General features: G+C 39.6%; 1 protein-coding gene across 1 annotated transcript in view; it reads right to left on the bottom strand.

Moving 5' to 3' along the window:
- Nucleotides 1-1,572: 1,572 nt before the first annotated feature.
- Nucleotides 1,573-15,714, bottom strand: part of NUP153 (nucleoporin 153) — a 70,910-nt gene continuing 56,768 nt past the window's right edge. Inside the window, exons 19-22 of the mRNA NM_001205754.2 lie at nucleotides 13,695-14,051; nucleotides 9,656-9,928; nucleotides 3,006-3,177; nucleotides 1,573-2,701 (exon numbers count right to left, since the gene is read on the bottom strand). Coding sequence (NP_001192683.1) covers nucleotides 2,617-2,701; nucleotides 3,006-3,177; nucleotides 9,656-9,928; nucleotides 13,695-14,051 — 887 coding nt within the window. The 3' untranslated portion in view covers nucleotides 1,573-2,616. The remainder of the gene's footprint in view (nucleotides 2,702-3,005; nucleotides 3,178-9,655; nucleotides 9,929-13,694; nucleotides 14,052-15,714) is intronic.

Genomic DNA, 15,714 nt, shown 5'->3' with positions numbered 1-15,714 from the left:
AAAATACTAAAACCAAAAAACAAAAAAACCCTACCCCTTAGAAGTGGCAGGCCTGGACCTCAGGCATTGCAAGTCTTCCAGGCACTTATTGAATGATTTTTGGACATGATCTGAACCGAGCGAGTGCATGAATCTCTGGTGCATAGGTCTGAGAATATACATTTGCCACACCCCACCAAACATACTGATACATTCAGTGAGAACAACTTGACTCTTGCAAATCAACTGAATTATATAAACATACCTGATTATTCAATCTTTTTGCATATGGCTTTCTTACCGTCAGATTATTTTCGGTTAAAAACAGTTCCTCATTGATCCAGCATGAAAAGTGGGCTATTTTCTTTCCATAACGTTTCCCCATGTTTCACAAACAGCACTTGACTTTCATCTGTGTATGGAGTATGGAACCCAAGGCTGCTATTACAGCCACAGGGAGTGGGTCTGCAGCCTGCACCAATCTGATGAAGAGAGATGTCGGCTGGGCTTCAGCAGGGAAAGATTTGTGGTTGGAACTGCTACCAGGAGTGTATTCTATAGCTGCCACGTGCAGCCTGAGAGTTAAAGCAATAGAGATGAAAAAACAAGTCCCAAGTCCCAACAACTCTAGCCCTAGAGATCTCAGTTCTGGGGGCATAGGAGACTTCATTTTTATAAGATAACTCACCCTGTTTGGTTTTTGGTTACTAGCTTAAAAAAAATTAATAAAATGAAATATTTCTAGTACATTTTTAATGAAAAATCTTTCCCAGAATAGAAAGCTTAATATCCCCATCCATATGGGTTTAAAACAATGACTAAGACTGAGCGAGCATGCAATTTAGTTAAGCATTAACACCCCACACGTTTCCAATTTACTCCATTAGTATTCACCATCATCTTCTGCCCTCCAAACAGGTTCATGTCAAACATTTATTATTTAATAAGTTGAGAATTATAAATACAAAATTCCGACTCCAAAGCTAGCACTTGATGATGGCCTAAGACATTTCCATAACAGAAATCATTTCACTGGAAACAGAAAAGCTCAAACATGTTAAAGTACTGATTTTAGACTCTAACCACAACTTCAGTAAAAATAAAAGTCACCATAAAATTATATGTTCAAATTGAAGAATAAAGTTGTCAAATGCTCTTGCCCAAGAGCTCTTTTATGGGCCGTAACAAATCTACTTCTTAAAAAAAAATAATAATCCGTAAAACAATCCAAAAGAAATCGCACAAAAGGACCACTGAAGTTTTTGTGGGCTACTTTAGGTATGTATCTCCAAAAATTCAATCAATAAACATTGTCTAGTCACCGATGAAGGAAGATACAAGTACAAACAGAAATGGTTGTTTCCATTTATTTTCTACTTTAAAAAGGTATATCAATTTATATGCAAAGTAGGCGTGATTCCTAGCACCAGACAAAAATGCAGCGAGCGTACCTTCAGACATAGGAGCTGTCCAAATCACCTTAAATGTATTCTTTGGAATTTCTCTTCTAACTGACCACTGTTAACTTCTATAAAAAGATTCCCTTCCACTAACACTTTTACCTTCACTATAATTTAACACTAGAGCAAAAAGTATTTCATAATTTTTTATTGATGGCATTTATCCCATGGTTTAACATGTTAATTATACTGTAATAAACATGGCTTTAATATTAAACTTTTCCTTATTATCCAAAGTCACCACAGTCCATTTCAGTAAATATAAAAATATATGCTTAATACTTTGTACAATACTGGTTTTTGGTCCAAACAAAAACTGGATCAGAAAAGCCAATAAACTCACTTTAAGAATCCCCAATTTTTTTTTTTTTTTAAAGATTTCCAAATGGATTTAGGCAACTTTGAATAATGGGATTTACATAATAAAATCTGAGACGAGACTAAACGAACAACAAAAAAAATTTCTAACACAAAATTAAAATTTCAAGTTCACAGATTTATGTTATGTCAAAAAAGTACAGAAACAAGATTGTATTTACACAAGTTTCATAATAAAATAATGAAAAAGGCAAGACAGGTGATAGAAGAATGACAATATAGAAATAGCATATAATTATTCAATGGAGAACGAACTAGATCTAACAAGTCCTTAGCATGGACCGTTCTTTAATCAGGCTTCCTCTATCAGAAAATTTTAGTGCACGATACACCCAACTCACTCACTTCACACATACACACCAGCACAAACTCAGCATAGAAATCATTCATTTCAACATTCTCTAGTCTATACAGAATTCCTCAGATATAGTTACAACTGCAGCGCGCTCCATAAACGCGTATCCGCGCGCGGTGGTGCGGACGAAGAGGTTCTACACAAAGCCACTCTCCGAGCAGGCTCGGTTCCTGGTTCTGCCAGCCTATGCCAATCAGTGAATAATTTGCTGGATCATAAAATAATTTTGCTGAAGAATCAGTCACCAGTCTAGCTATTATCTTTTTAAAAAGGGGGGTGGGAGAGGTGAAGTTGCGCTTCTATAAAGAAAAAAGGAGGAAAATTCCCAAATTAAAGAAGTCCTTAGGCAGATCTGACTTCAGATAACCCAGTATTATAGTACAATCCAGTATCTGAGAGCAGTGCGCCAGCTGTTAAAACAGTGTGTGTAACACATCATGACCTTTATTTCTTGCGTCTAACAGCAGTCTTTATCTTTCGACCAGAAACCGAAGGTCCAGAAGAAGAGAACATGTTTTTCCCATTTGACCTGCGAAAAATAAAAACTCTGTAACGTGACATGATGCTCACATAAAATCTCACAATCATAACACTGTGTGACTGCTGATGGGGGGTGGGGAGACAGTGTTAAAGGAAGCACACTCTGTTACACCCATACCTACACACGCGCGTGCACACACACACACACCCCCATGCTCTTCTTGGGTTATGATCCTCCAAAACTGTAATACGGTGAATTGGTGGAGAACATACTCGATTTTACCTCAACTATACTGACCTTGGTGATTCTAAACACACACACATGCACACATCTCAACAGAAAGTTCTCTTACCCCACAGTAAACGCTGCTGAAGACTGGCTAAACTGAAAGCCCCCTGAGCCAGAGGGCTGGGAGGAGGCCGCGGGTGTGCTGGGACTTGCACCGAATGTGAACACGCCTGACGGACTGCTGTTGGTGAAGTTGAAGTTGGTCGCAGTGCTGCTGCCAAACTGGAAAACGGAGCCTAAAACGGTCGAAGCAGAAAAACCTCATAAGGTAAAAACGACCGTTTTCTAGTCATGACTCTGACTTTTACATACAAAAACGTGAAGGGTTAAGTTCTCCTATGGTTACTTAAAGAAAATTAATTTCTCTGTAAACAAAATATACATCTGACACCCTCCAACAAGTGACCCAACTCACCCATGACCAAGGGGAAAAAGGGCCGAGTGGACTTCTGACTGAGATTGTGGAATCAACATATTGAGCTCTACCTTTTTCAAAAATTATGTTAAAATCACAGGAAGGGGAATTTTACAAAGATAGGGAGAGAAAGAGATGACAGAACAAAATTTAGAAGCTGGAGCCAAATACTAAACTGGTAGCAAGAGAAAGCACAGAGGGCATTCCATTTACACCAACCATGCCCACAGGGTTTTAGGTGCAGGGACTTCTGGAAGTGCTAACGAAGACTGGAAAAAAAACAAGGCAGGATGGTCGAGTAACTGTTTAAGAAGCAGATACCCAGATCAACCCCTCCCCAGCAAGCAGGATGAGAACGCTCCTCCTCTACCTAGCAGAGGTACAGACTTCCAGTCTCTGGAGAGGCCTCTGGACCGGCGCATCACACACAGAGGCAAGGATACCTACTGCAGATAGAAGGACTAGCAGTAGGCCGAGTACAAAGAATACTGAGAACTGCAGCCTTCTGCCCTGACTCAGCTCCCAAAACACAGGCAACGAGTGTTTATGCCCTTCAGACAGGAGACTTGAAGAATCTTCTCTGGGGAATGTGACAGTCCAAAAGGAGAAACCGAAACATACTAACATTCAGCTCTTGGCAAGAGGACAAGCCAGTTAGATAAACCTACAATGATATTAAAATTAAACCCTTTGCCCAATGGGCAAAGAACCTGAACAGACATTTCTCCAAAGACAACACATGGGTATATATAATAAGGATGCTCGACCTCACCAATCATCAGAGGGAATGCAAATCAAATCCACTAGGAGCTATCCTCTCTCAGAACGGCTAGTGATAAAATAGCAAGTGTTGGCAAGGATGTGGAGAAAAGTGAACTCTTGTGAACCGTTGGTGGAAATGTAAATTGCCACAGCCACTAAAGAAAACAGTATGAAAGCTTCTCAAAAAGTTAAAGAGAAAACTACCATACGATCTAGCAATCCCATTCTAGGTATTTACCCAAAAGACTTGAAACCAGGATCTCAAAAAGATATCTGGACTCTTATTCACTGCAGTATTATTCACAATAACCTAAGTAGAAACAACCCAAATATCCCCAGACAGACGCACAGATAAAGGAAATGACGTGTCCACAAAAAATGGAATATTAATCTTGCAATTTGAAAAAAACATGGAGACATGTGGAGGACCTAAGTGAAATAATGCATGAGTTCACTTCTATGAGGAATCTGAAATAACCAAATTCACACAAGCTGAGAGAACGGGGGCTGCAGGGAGACGTAGGGGCGGGGAGAACGAGGCGGTGCTGTTCAGAGCAGGTGCCCAGGGTCAGTTACACAAGACGCTCAGGTTCTAGAACTCTGTGCCTACAGTCACCAATACCTGTGCCTTTGCTGATGAGCAGACACAACTCATGTTAAACATTCTCACTACAATTAAAAAAAACAAAACCTAAACACTATGAGTAAGAGGCAAGAAGCACCAGACATCTGAGGAAAATATTTCATAAGAAACACTAAGACTGAAGCAATAATAAAGAAAAGCAATTTGGAGAAAACAAAGCAAAAACTATCAAATGGAAAAACAAAACAAAAACTCATTGTTAATATCCTCAAGAGATCAACAGATAACACATATAAAACAAAAGCAGAAGGATATAAAAAAGAACATCGACGGAACAATTTCCATTAAGAAAATAAGCAATACATGCAGAAGTAAAATCGCAACAGGTGTGTTTCAAGATAAAATTGAGAAAATCTTCCCAGGAAACATAACAAAAAGTGGGAGAAAAAGAGAAAAAACGGAAGATAAAAAAGAATGAGGCGCAAAATCTCCCAAGAAATAATTCAAGAAAATTCCCATGAAAGAAATTTATAATAAATAGGACACACTGCCTTCCCAACATTATCCAAGGATAAAAATGGATTCAGACCAAGGAACACCCTCATAAGCAGAACACTGGAGGCAAAAAAAATAATGATACTCCAGAAAGAAAAACAGATCAAAAGCAAAAATAAAGATACTTCAAGAGCAACTAATTCTGGGAGCTAGAACATCCACAATGGGAAAATGCCCTCAAAATCATTAAAAAAAAAAAAAAAAAGTGATTTCCATTCTAAATATATATTCAACCAAAATCTTACCCAACATGGGGGCAGAATAAAGATCTTTCCAGAAATATAAGGTCTCAAACTTTTCTTCCCTGTGTCCTTAAGAAATCATGGGAAAATGTATTCTCCCAAAACAAGGGCATAAGGAGGAAAAACACATGACACTCAGGAAACAGATTCCTTTAAGAGGAAGCTAAAGGGAACTCCATTAGAATGGTCATTAGAATGGTGACTAGCATCACCTTGACACCAAAATCAGACAAAGATATTACAGGAAAAGAGAATTACAAGCCAGTATCAATGATGAACATCAATGCAAAAATCCTCAACGAAGTATTAGCAAACTGAATCCAACAATACATTAAAAGAAATATATACCATGATACCCAGAGATGCAATAACTGTTCAATATCCACAGACCAATGTGATACACACCAAAGACTGAAGAATAAAACAACATGATCATCTCAATAGAAAATATTTTTGACAAAATTCAACATCCATTTATGTTAAAAACTCCAGAAAGTGGGCATAGATGGAACATACCTTGACAAAATAAAGGCCATTTTGACAAGCCCATTGTGAACATATTAAACAGGAAGTATTTCCTCTAAGATCAGGAACAGGACAAGGATGCCCGCTCTCACCACTTTTATTCAACATAGTTTTGGAAGTCAATCAGAGAAGAAAAGGAAATAAAAGGAATCCAAATTATAAAGGAAGAAGTGAAACTGTCAGTTTGCAGATGACATACTATACAGAGAAAACCCTAAAGACACCACCGGGAAACTACTAGAGCTCATCAATGAATTAAGTAAAGCTGCACAGTCAAAATTAACATACAGAAATCTACTGCATTTCTATACACTAACAATGAACTATCAGAAAGAGAAATTAAGGAAACAATCCCATTCATCATCACATCAAAAAGAGTAAAATACCTAAGAATAAACCTACCTAAGGAGGGAAAACATCTGTACTCACAAAACCATAAGATATCGATGAAAGAAACTGCAGACAACACGGAGGGAAAGATATACTAAGTTTGTGGACTGGAAAAACTAATATTGTTAAAAGGGCCATACTACACACAGCAATCTATAGATTCAATGCAACCCCTATCAAAATACCCATACCCACAACATTATTCACAGAACTAATATTTTTAAGATTTTTTTTAATATGGACCATTTTTAAAGTTTCTATCAAATTTGTTGCAATATTGCTACTGCTTTTTCTTTTTTTAATGCTTTGTTTTTTGGCTGCAAGGCACATGGGATTTAAGCTCCCCAACCAGGGATCAAACCCACGCCTGCTGCACTGGAAAGTGAAGCCTTAGCCATTGGACTGCCAGGGAATCCCTGGCAAATTTTTAAATTTGTACGGAAACACAAAAGACCCACATGGCCAAAACCACCTTGAGAAAAGAACAGAGCTGCAGCAGTCACGCATCCTGGCTTCAGACCACACTAGAAAACCACAGTCATCAAAACGGCACACTAGAGGTACAAAAACAGACACACAGACCAAAGGAACACAACAGAGCCCAGAAACGAGCCCACACACTAGTGGTCAGCAGTATACGACACATGAGGTGGGAATACGTAATGGAGAAAAGAATGTCACCCCAGTAAGTGCTGCTGGGAAAATCATATAGCTACACGTAAAAACGTGAAATCAGCATGTTTTCTCACACCATATACAAAAACATAAGACCTAAATGTAAGACCAGAAACCATAAAACTTGAAGAAAACAAAGGCAGAAAACTCTGACATAAATTGTAGCAATATTTTTCTGGATCAGTCTCCTAAAGCAAAAACAAACAAATGGAACCTAATTAGACTTCAGCGCTTTTGCACAACAAAGGAGACTATCAAAATGGGAGAAAACATTTGCTAATGATATGATAAACAAGGGGTTAATATCCAAAACATATAACAGCTCACATAACATCAATAAAACAAACAATCCAACAAAAACTGAGCAGAAACTTGAATAAACATTTTTTTCTGAAGAAGGTACCCAGATGGTCAACAGGAACATGAAAAGATGCTGAACATCAGAGGAATGCAAATTAAAACCACAATGAGGTATCACCTTACACCTGTAAGAATAGCTACCATCAAAAAGAACACAAATACCAAAAGCTGGCATGGATGTTGAGAAGAGAGAACCCCCACACACTGTCAGTGGGAATGTAAACTGGTGCAGCCACTAATTACTGCAAAACAGGCAGCTTCTCAAAAAACTAAAAATAGAGCTAGCATATGACCCAGCAATCTCACTCCGGGGTACATATCTGAAAAAAAAAAAAAAAAAATCCAAAACATTAATTCCAAACAATACACGCATCCCAATCAATGTTTATAGCAAGATAAGGAAACAACCCAAGTGTTCCTCAACAAATGAATGAATAAAGAAGATGCAGTGTGTATGTGTTGGAGAAGAAAATAGCAACGCACCCCAGTGTTCTTGCCTGGAGAATCCCAGGGACGGGGAGCCTGGTGGGCTGCTGTCTATGGGGTCGCACAGAGTCAGACACGACTGAAGCGACTTAGCAGCAGCAGTGTGTATGCGTGTGTGCTTTTTCGGGGCCGAGTAGTATCCCACCATACACACAAAAAGAATGAAATTTTGCTATTTACAACAACACGTAGGGGCTCGAAAGAAGTATGCAAAGTGAAATAAGTCAGAGAAAGACAAATACTTGTATGATATCATTTATCTGAGGAATCTGAACAATCTAACAAGCTAGTGAATATAACAAAAAGGCAACACACTCACAGACACACAGAAAGAACTTCTGGTCGTTAGTGGTGAGAAGAAAGGGGTAAGAGGCAAGACAGGGGAGAGGTTAGGGGTACAAACCATTCTGTATAATGTAAGCTACAAGGATATATTATACAACATGGGGAAGGTGGCCAGTATTTTACAGTAACCATCAATGGAGTATAACCTTTAAAAATTGTGGATCACTATGTTGTACACTACGTAACACTGCCCATCAACGAGATCAATACAAAAGCAAAAATAAAAGCCAATAAAAAACTTTAAAAAATTATGTGGTAAAATTTCAGATACTGAGAAATAGCCAAAGTATTTGAAAAAACTGAAAATAGTTATATACAAATGGGAGAAGAAAATATTAACCATGAGAAGAAATCACTGATGCTAGGAAAAACAAAATGTTGTCTAGGAAAGAAAGTCACAGTACATCGTACAGTGTTTGCATATTTAGCACAGTGGTCTAACCACACAGTATCACTCTATTAGGACTGAAGGCATTGTTAGCTGTGTGAAAGAGAGCTAAACTCTTCAATTTTGTATTAGGGGGTTGGGAATCATTAAATCCTGATTAATATGATTATCATGTGTCCAGAACAGGAGAAATTTTGCTACATGTACTAACAAAATACTAACATTCAAAATACATGAAGAATTTCTACAAATCAATAAGTAAAGCAAAACAACCAATTAGTATAAGGGCCCCAAAAAAATTACAAAAAGAATTCACAAAAAATGAAATCAAGTAGCATCCAAATATGAGGATGTTCATTTAATGCTGGAAGGATGTGACTGGCACCACCCATCAGAGTGTGCATGATTTGTGATGCACTAAGATGCATGCAGAGCTGCATGTCCTGACAGCTAAGAACAACTCAAACTTTCATCAACAGGATACGGACGGTCCAGTGGTTCAGACTCCACCTGCCAATGCAGGGGACACAATCCCTGGTCCGGGAAGTTACCATGTGCCATGGAACAAGCCCGCACTCTAGAGCCTGTGCTCCACAGCGCCAGAAGCCACTGCGGTGGGAAGGCCGTGCACTGCAGAGCAGCCTCTGTTCGCTGCAACTGGAGAAAGCCTGAGCGCAGCCCAGATGCGGCACAGCCAAACAAATGAACGAATACACGAGTACACAATAAACCAGGAAGTTATTTAAAAACTGCACCTGCCTTGTTTAAAAAAACAAAACAAAACAAAAGAGAGTGCTTAACTGTGTTGGGAAAAGAGTTGGGAATGATGTTTATAGGTAAAACTAAACATACACGTCTCTATTCTGCCAAGTACAAGAGACTGAAGAAAAGAGACATGCATGGTTTCAAAATTCAAAGAAAAAAAATTGTACTGAAGACATACAAAACTCCAATAGGGATACAAACTACACCATTACTACATACTTACTGGGATTAGGAGCTGTCCCAGAGCCAAATGCAGACTGACCAGGCTGCTGTCCAAACACAGGAGGCTGTCCACTGCTTGACACTGTCCCAAAAGTAGGTGGTGCAGGCTGAGAACCAGCAGAAAATAATGCCCCTGAAGATGATATAGATCCAAAACCTGGGGGGTTAGGCTGGCTGGCACCTTGACTTTGTCCAAATGTTGGGGTCTGGTTAGCACCAAACGCTGGGCTGGCAGAAGGTGCTGAAGCTCCAGTGCCAAACACAAAGGAGGATCCTAGAGACCCAGAGACACTTCAATCAGCACGGATGGCTGAACAGGAGACAATCCTCAAGAGATCTTTGTAAACTGAAATGCACATATCAAGATTCTCTGCAGACTCTTACCTTGCTGAGCAGATCTTATCAGGACAAGTTTTGAATTACTGATGAAGAAAATACAATGCTTGCTACCATTATTTAGTAAAACCATAAGAATCCATTAAAAAAACTTCAATTAACAAGATTCCTATCTTGCAGCCAAAACTACTGATCTCCTATCAGAAAAGCAACATAGTGCAAGTACTGACTATTATGTGATCATGCATCCACTGCATGAAGAGGACTAACGTCTAATAAAATAATCTTCAGTGTCTGGTTATTTACAACATTAAAAAAAAAAAAAGTTGAACAAACTAAAGATTACACTCCTAATGAGATGAGAAAATCGCTTCCAAGAGTTTTGTTCAGTTCACTAGCTCAGTTGTGTCTGAAACCTTGCGACCCCATGAATCGCAGCACGCCAGGCTTCCCTGTCCATCACCAACTCCCGGAGTTCACCCAAACTCAGGTACATTGAGTCGGTGATGCCATCCAGCCATCTCATCCTCCGTCGTTCCCTTCTCCTCCTGCCCGCAATCCCTCCCAGCATCAGTCTTTTCCAATGAGTCAACTCTTCACATGAGGTGGCCAAAGTACTGAAGTTTCAGCTTCAGCATCAGTCCTTCCAATGAACACCCAGAACTGATCGCCTTTAGAATGGATTGGTTGGACCTCCTTGCAGTCCAACACCACAGTTCAAAAGCAACAATTCTTCGGTGCTCAGCTCTCTTCACAGTCCAACTCTCACATTCATATATGACCACTGGAAAAACCATAGCCTTGACTAGACAGACCTTTGTTGGCAGAGTAATGTCTCTGCTTTTGAATATGCTATCTAGGTTGATCATAACTTTCCTTCCAAGGAGTAAGTGTCTTTTAATTTCATGGCTGTAGTCACCATCTGCAGTGATTTTGGAGCCCAGAAAAATATAGTCTGACACTGTTCCCACTCTTTCCCCATCTATTTCCCATGAAGTGATGGGACCGGATGCCATGATCTTCGTTTTCTGAACGTTGAGCTTTAAGCCAACTTTTTCACTCTCCTCTTTCACTTTCATCAAGAGGCTTTTGAGTTCCTCTTCACTTTCTGCCGTAAGGGTGGTGTCATCTGCATATCCGAGGTTATTGATATTTCTGCCAGCAATCTTGATTCCAGCTTGTGCTTCTTCCAGCCCAGCGTTTCTCATGATGTACTCTGCACAGAAGTTAAATAAGGTAGGTGACAATATACAGCCTTGACGTACTCCTTTTCCTATTTGGAACCAGTCTGTTGTTCCATGTCCAGTTCTAACTGTTGCTTCCTGACCTGCATACAAATTTCTCAAGAGGCAGATCAGGTGGTCTGGTATGCTCATCTCTTGCAGAATTTTCCACAGTTTATTGTGATCCACACAGTCAAAGGCTTTGGCATAGTCAATAAAGCAGAAATAGATGTTTTTCTGGAACTCTCTTGCTCTTTCCATGATCCAGCAGATGTTGGCAATTTGATCTCTGGTTTCTCTGCCTTTTCTAAAACCAGCTTGAACATCTGGAAGTTCACGGTTCACGTATTGCTGAAGCCTGGCTTGGAGAATTTTGAGCATCACTTTACTAGCATGTGAGATGAGTGCAACTGTGCAGTAGTCTGAGCATTCTTTGGAATTGCTTTTCTTTGGGATTGGAATGAAAACTGACCTTTTCCAGTCCTGTGGCCACTGCTGAGTTTTCCAAATTTGCTGGCATATTCAGCGTAGCACTTTCAAAGCATTATCTTTCAGGATTTGAAATAGCTCAAATGGAATTCCATCACCTCCACTAGCTTTGTTCATAGTGATGCTTTCTAAGGCCCACTTGACTTCACATTCCAGGATGTCTGGCTCTAGGTCAGTGATCACACCATCATGATTATCTGGGTCGTGAAGCTCTTTTTTGTAGTTCTCCTGTGTATTCTTGCCACCTCTTCTTAATATCTTGTGCTTCTGTTAGGTCCATACCATTTCTGTCCTTTATCGAGCCCATATTTGCATGGAATGTTCCCTTGGTATCTCTGATTTTCTTGAAGAGATCCCTAGTCTTTCCCATTCTGTTGTTTTCCTCTATTTCTTTGCATTGTTCGCTGAGGAAGCCTTTCTTCTCTCTCCTTGCTATTCTTTGGAACTCTGCATTCAGATGGGAATATCTTTCCTTTTCTCCTTTGCTTTTCACTTCTCTTCTTTTCACAGCTATTTGTAAGACCTCCCCAGACAGCCATTTTGCTTTTTTGCATTTCTTTTCCATGAGGATGGTCTTGATCCCTGTCTCCTGTACAATGTCACGAACCTCCATCCATAATTCACAGGCAATCTATCAGATCTAGTCCCTTAAATCTATTTCTCATTTTCACTGTATAATCATAAGGGATTTGATTTAGGTCATACCTGAATGGTCTAGTGGTTTTCCCTACTTTCTTCAATTTAAGTCTGAATTTGGCAATAAGGAGTTCATGATCTGAGCCAGTCAGTTCCCAGTCTTGTTTTTGCTGACTGTATAGAGCTTCTCCATCTTTGGCTGCAAAGAATATAATCAATCTGATTTCAGTGTTGACCATCTGGTGATGTCCATGTGTAGAGTCTTCTCTTGTGTTGTTGCAAGAGGGTGTTTGCTATGACCAGTGCGTTCTCTTGGCAAAACTCTATTAGCCTTTGCCCTGCTTCATTTCGTACTCCAAGGCCAAATTTGCCTGTTACTCCAGGTGTTTCTTGACTTCCTACTTTTGCATTCCAGTCCCCTATAATGAAAAGGACATCTTTTTTGGGTGTTAGTTCTAAAAGGTCTTGTAGGTCTTCATAGAACTGTTCAACTTCAGCTTCTTCAGCATTACTGCTTGGGGCAAAGGCTTGGATCACCATGATATTGAATGGTTTGCCTCGGAAACGAACAGAGATCATTCTGTCATTTTTCAGACTGCATCCAAGTACTGCATCTCAGACTCTTTGGTTGACCATGATGGCTACTCCATTTCTTCTAAGGGATTCCTGCCCGCAGTAGTAGATATAACGCTCATCTGAGTTAAATTCAGCCATTCCAGTCCATTTTAGTTCACTGCCTAGAATGTAGATGTTCACTCTTGCCATTTCCTGTTTGACCACTTTCAGTTTGCCTTGATTCATGGATCTGACACTCCAGGTTCCTATGCAATATTGCTCTTTACAGCATTGGACCTTGCTTCTATCACCAGTCACATCCACAGCTGGGTATTGTTTTTGCTTTGGCTCCATCCCTTCATTCTTTCTGGAGTTATTTCTCCACTGATCTCCAGTAGCATACTGGGCACCTACCGACCCGGGGAGTTCCCCTTTCAGTATCCTATCATTTTGCCTTTTCATACTGTTCATGGGGTTCTCAAGGCAAGAATACTGAAGTGGTTTGCCATTCCCCATTCCCTTCTCCAGTGGACCACACTGTGTCAGACCTCTCCACCACAACCTGCCCATCCTGGGTGGCCCTCCAGGCATGGCTTAGTTTCACTGAGTTAGACAAGGCTGTGGTCTGGAATTACATTAAACTCAAAATGTACTTCATTCCACATTGAGTAATTACAACATCCCAGCTAGAGATGACCTAAATGCAGCCATGCTTTCTTATGATATTATATGCTAAGAGTTCATCTACTTATAATGAAAGCCAATTCAACTACAACATGTATTTGTCTTTTTAAAACATACCTGCAGAGCTAGATGTGGTTGTAGCTCCAAAGTTGAAGCCAGAGGTTGCAGTGTTATTACTGCTGGCTCCTGTACCGAAGACAAATGGGGTGACAGCTGTACCCGTGCTTGATGTGGTTGCTGGTTTGCTCTCTTGAGAAAACAGCAAAGACTGAGATGTACTAGACTCGGCAGCGTTTCCAAAGGCAGAGCTGCTCACGGGATTGCTGGCCTGTCCAAACACAAAGGCAGCCACAGGTGCGCTGGAGGATGAGGTGCAACTACCAAATATGCCACCACCAACTGAAGTGGCTGGTGCACTTGAATTAGAGGAACTGCTGTTCAAGAAATTAAAAACTGGCTTGGCCACACCTTGATCTGTAAGATGGAGATTAAGAAACAAAATTCTTTAAGAACAAGTAATAACAGAAAGCATTTTTTTTCCTACCCCAAAATCTTAAAAGTCCATTAGAAAATAGAATTATTACTGCTGCTGCTAAATCACTTGTCGTGTCCAACTCTGTGTGACCCCATAGACAGCAGCCCACCAGGCTCCCCCATCCCTGGGACTCTCAAGGAAAGAACACTGGAGTGGGTTGCCATTTCCTTCTCCAATGCATAAAAGTGAAGAGTGAAAGTGAAGTCGCTCAGTCGTGTCTGACTCTTAGCGACCCCATGGACTGCAGCCTACCAGGCTCCTGTGTCCATGGGATTTTCCAGGCAAGAGTACTGGAGTGGGGTACTATTGCCTTCTCTGAGAATCGTTAAGATTTGAATATAAATAGTTCATCGAATGGAAATTTGTTAAATTTTGATGTAGTCAAACACATAAAACTATTCATATATATATATATGTATGTATTTGCAAAATATACATATATTTTTAAATACTCCTTAAATCCAAATCTCACTGAACACCACTATCTGAATTGGCTGTCCAGACTAGTGCACCCTAGTCTGCTCACTTATTTGTAACTCTGCAACATACTAAACTTCCAAACCTCTACAGCTACCGTTGCTAGACTGTCAGATATTGCAGCCTTATAGTATCGCTGGATATCAGTAGGGCAAACCTGACAGTATGTCAGCCTTTCTCTCCACAATTTAAGATTTCCCTTCCATATGAATTTTTAGAATTATTTTCACTTAAGCTCACAAAGATTCCTCCAAGAACTGAAATTCTGTTGGGGGTGAGGTGGAGAGGAAAGGATATTCACTCAGGAACAAGTGTAAAATACCTCTTTTATGTTCTCTCATTTACCACATTGCAGGTTCTGCTGATATTATAAAACACTAATTGGAACTGTTAGAAAATATACATGGGATATGCTACCAAACTATTCACTTTTGATTTGGAGGAAAGCTATTGATTTTGTATATGGTGACCCTGAATCCAGGTACCTTTAGTAGAAGACTTTTTAAAAAGACTTGTTCCAATAATATCTCAATTCCAACACTATCTACTAGCCAGGGCTGGTCACACTGCAGTATGGGCACCAGTATAATTGACAGTAAATGTAGTAACAGGTCACTTTCAAGTTGCTTAATAGGATGTTTAAAATGTATGTTTCAATGGAAATAGTATAGTGATACTAGGATTAAATTTGATTAGACCCTATCTCATTTTTATTCCTTCTAAATAATAATGGATAATTTAGTTTTTGCTTTCTTTGAAGGGTGTTTTTCAATTTAAGTAAAATTTTATAGATAAAAACTGCTCGTACCTAGGTGCTGAATTCCATACAAATATTTTCAGGTTAATTTTTCATTTTCTTGTGTTTCCAATTTATTATTCAAAAGTGTTCATAGGTATTCAACTTTTGATTCTTTGCTTGTCTGAAAAACATCTGTATGTTGCTCTTAGAGTCTGAGAGTATTTGGCTGGTTAACAGAATTCTCAAGACCATTTTTGCATTTTGAGGTCAGTGCTCTACTGTTTTTAGCATTCCATGTTACAAATGAGAAGTCTGATGCTAATCTGATAATCTATTTGTGGCAAACTCTTTTCTCTGAAAGCATTCAGGATTTTGGCCCTCATGTT

The sequence above is a fragment of the Bos taurus genome, chromosome 23, assembly GCF_002263795.3.
Source record: "Bos taurus isolate L1 Dominette 01449 registration number 42190680 breed Hereford chromosome 23, ARS-UCD2.0, whole genome shotgun sequence".
NCBI lineage: Eukaryota > Metazoa > Chordata > Mammalia > Artiodactyla > Bovidae > Bos > Bos taurus.
Note: the sequence above shows the minus strand (reverse complement) of the source record. Positions and strands in the feature narration are given on the sequence as shown.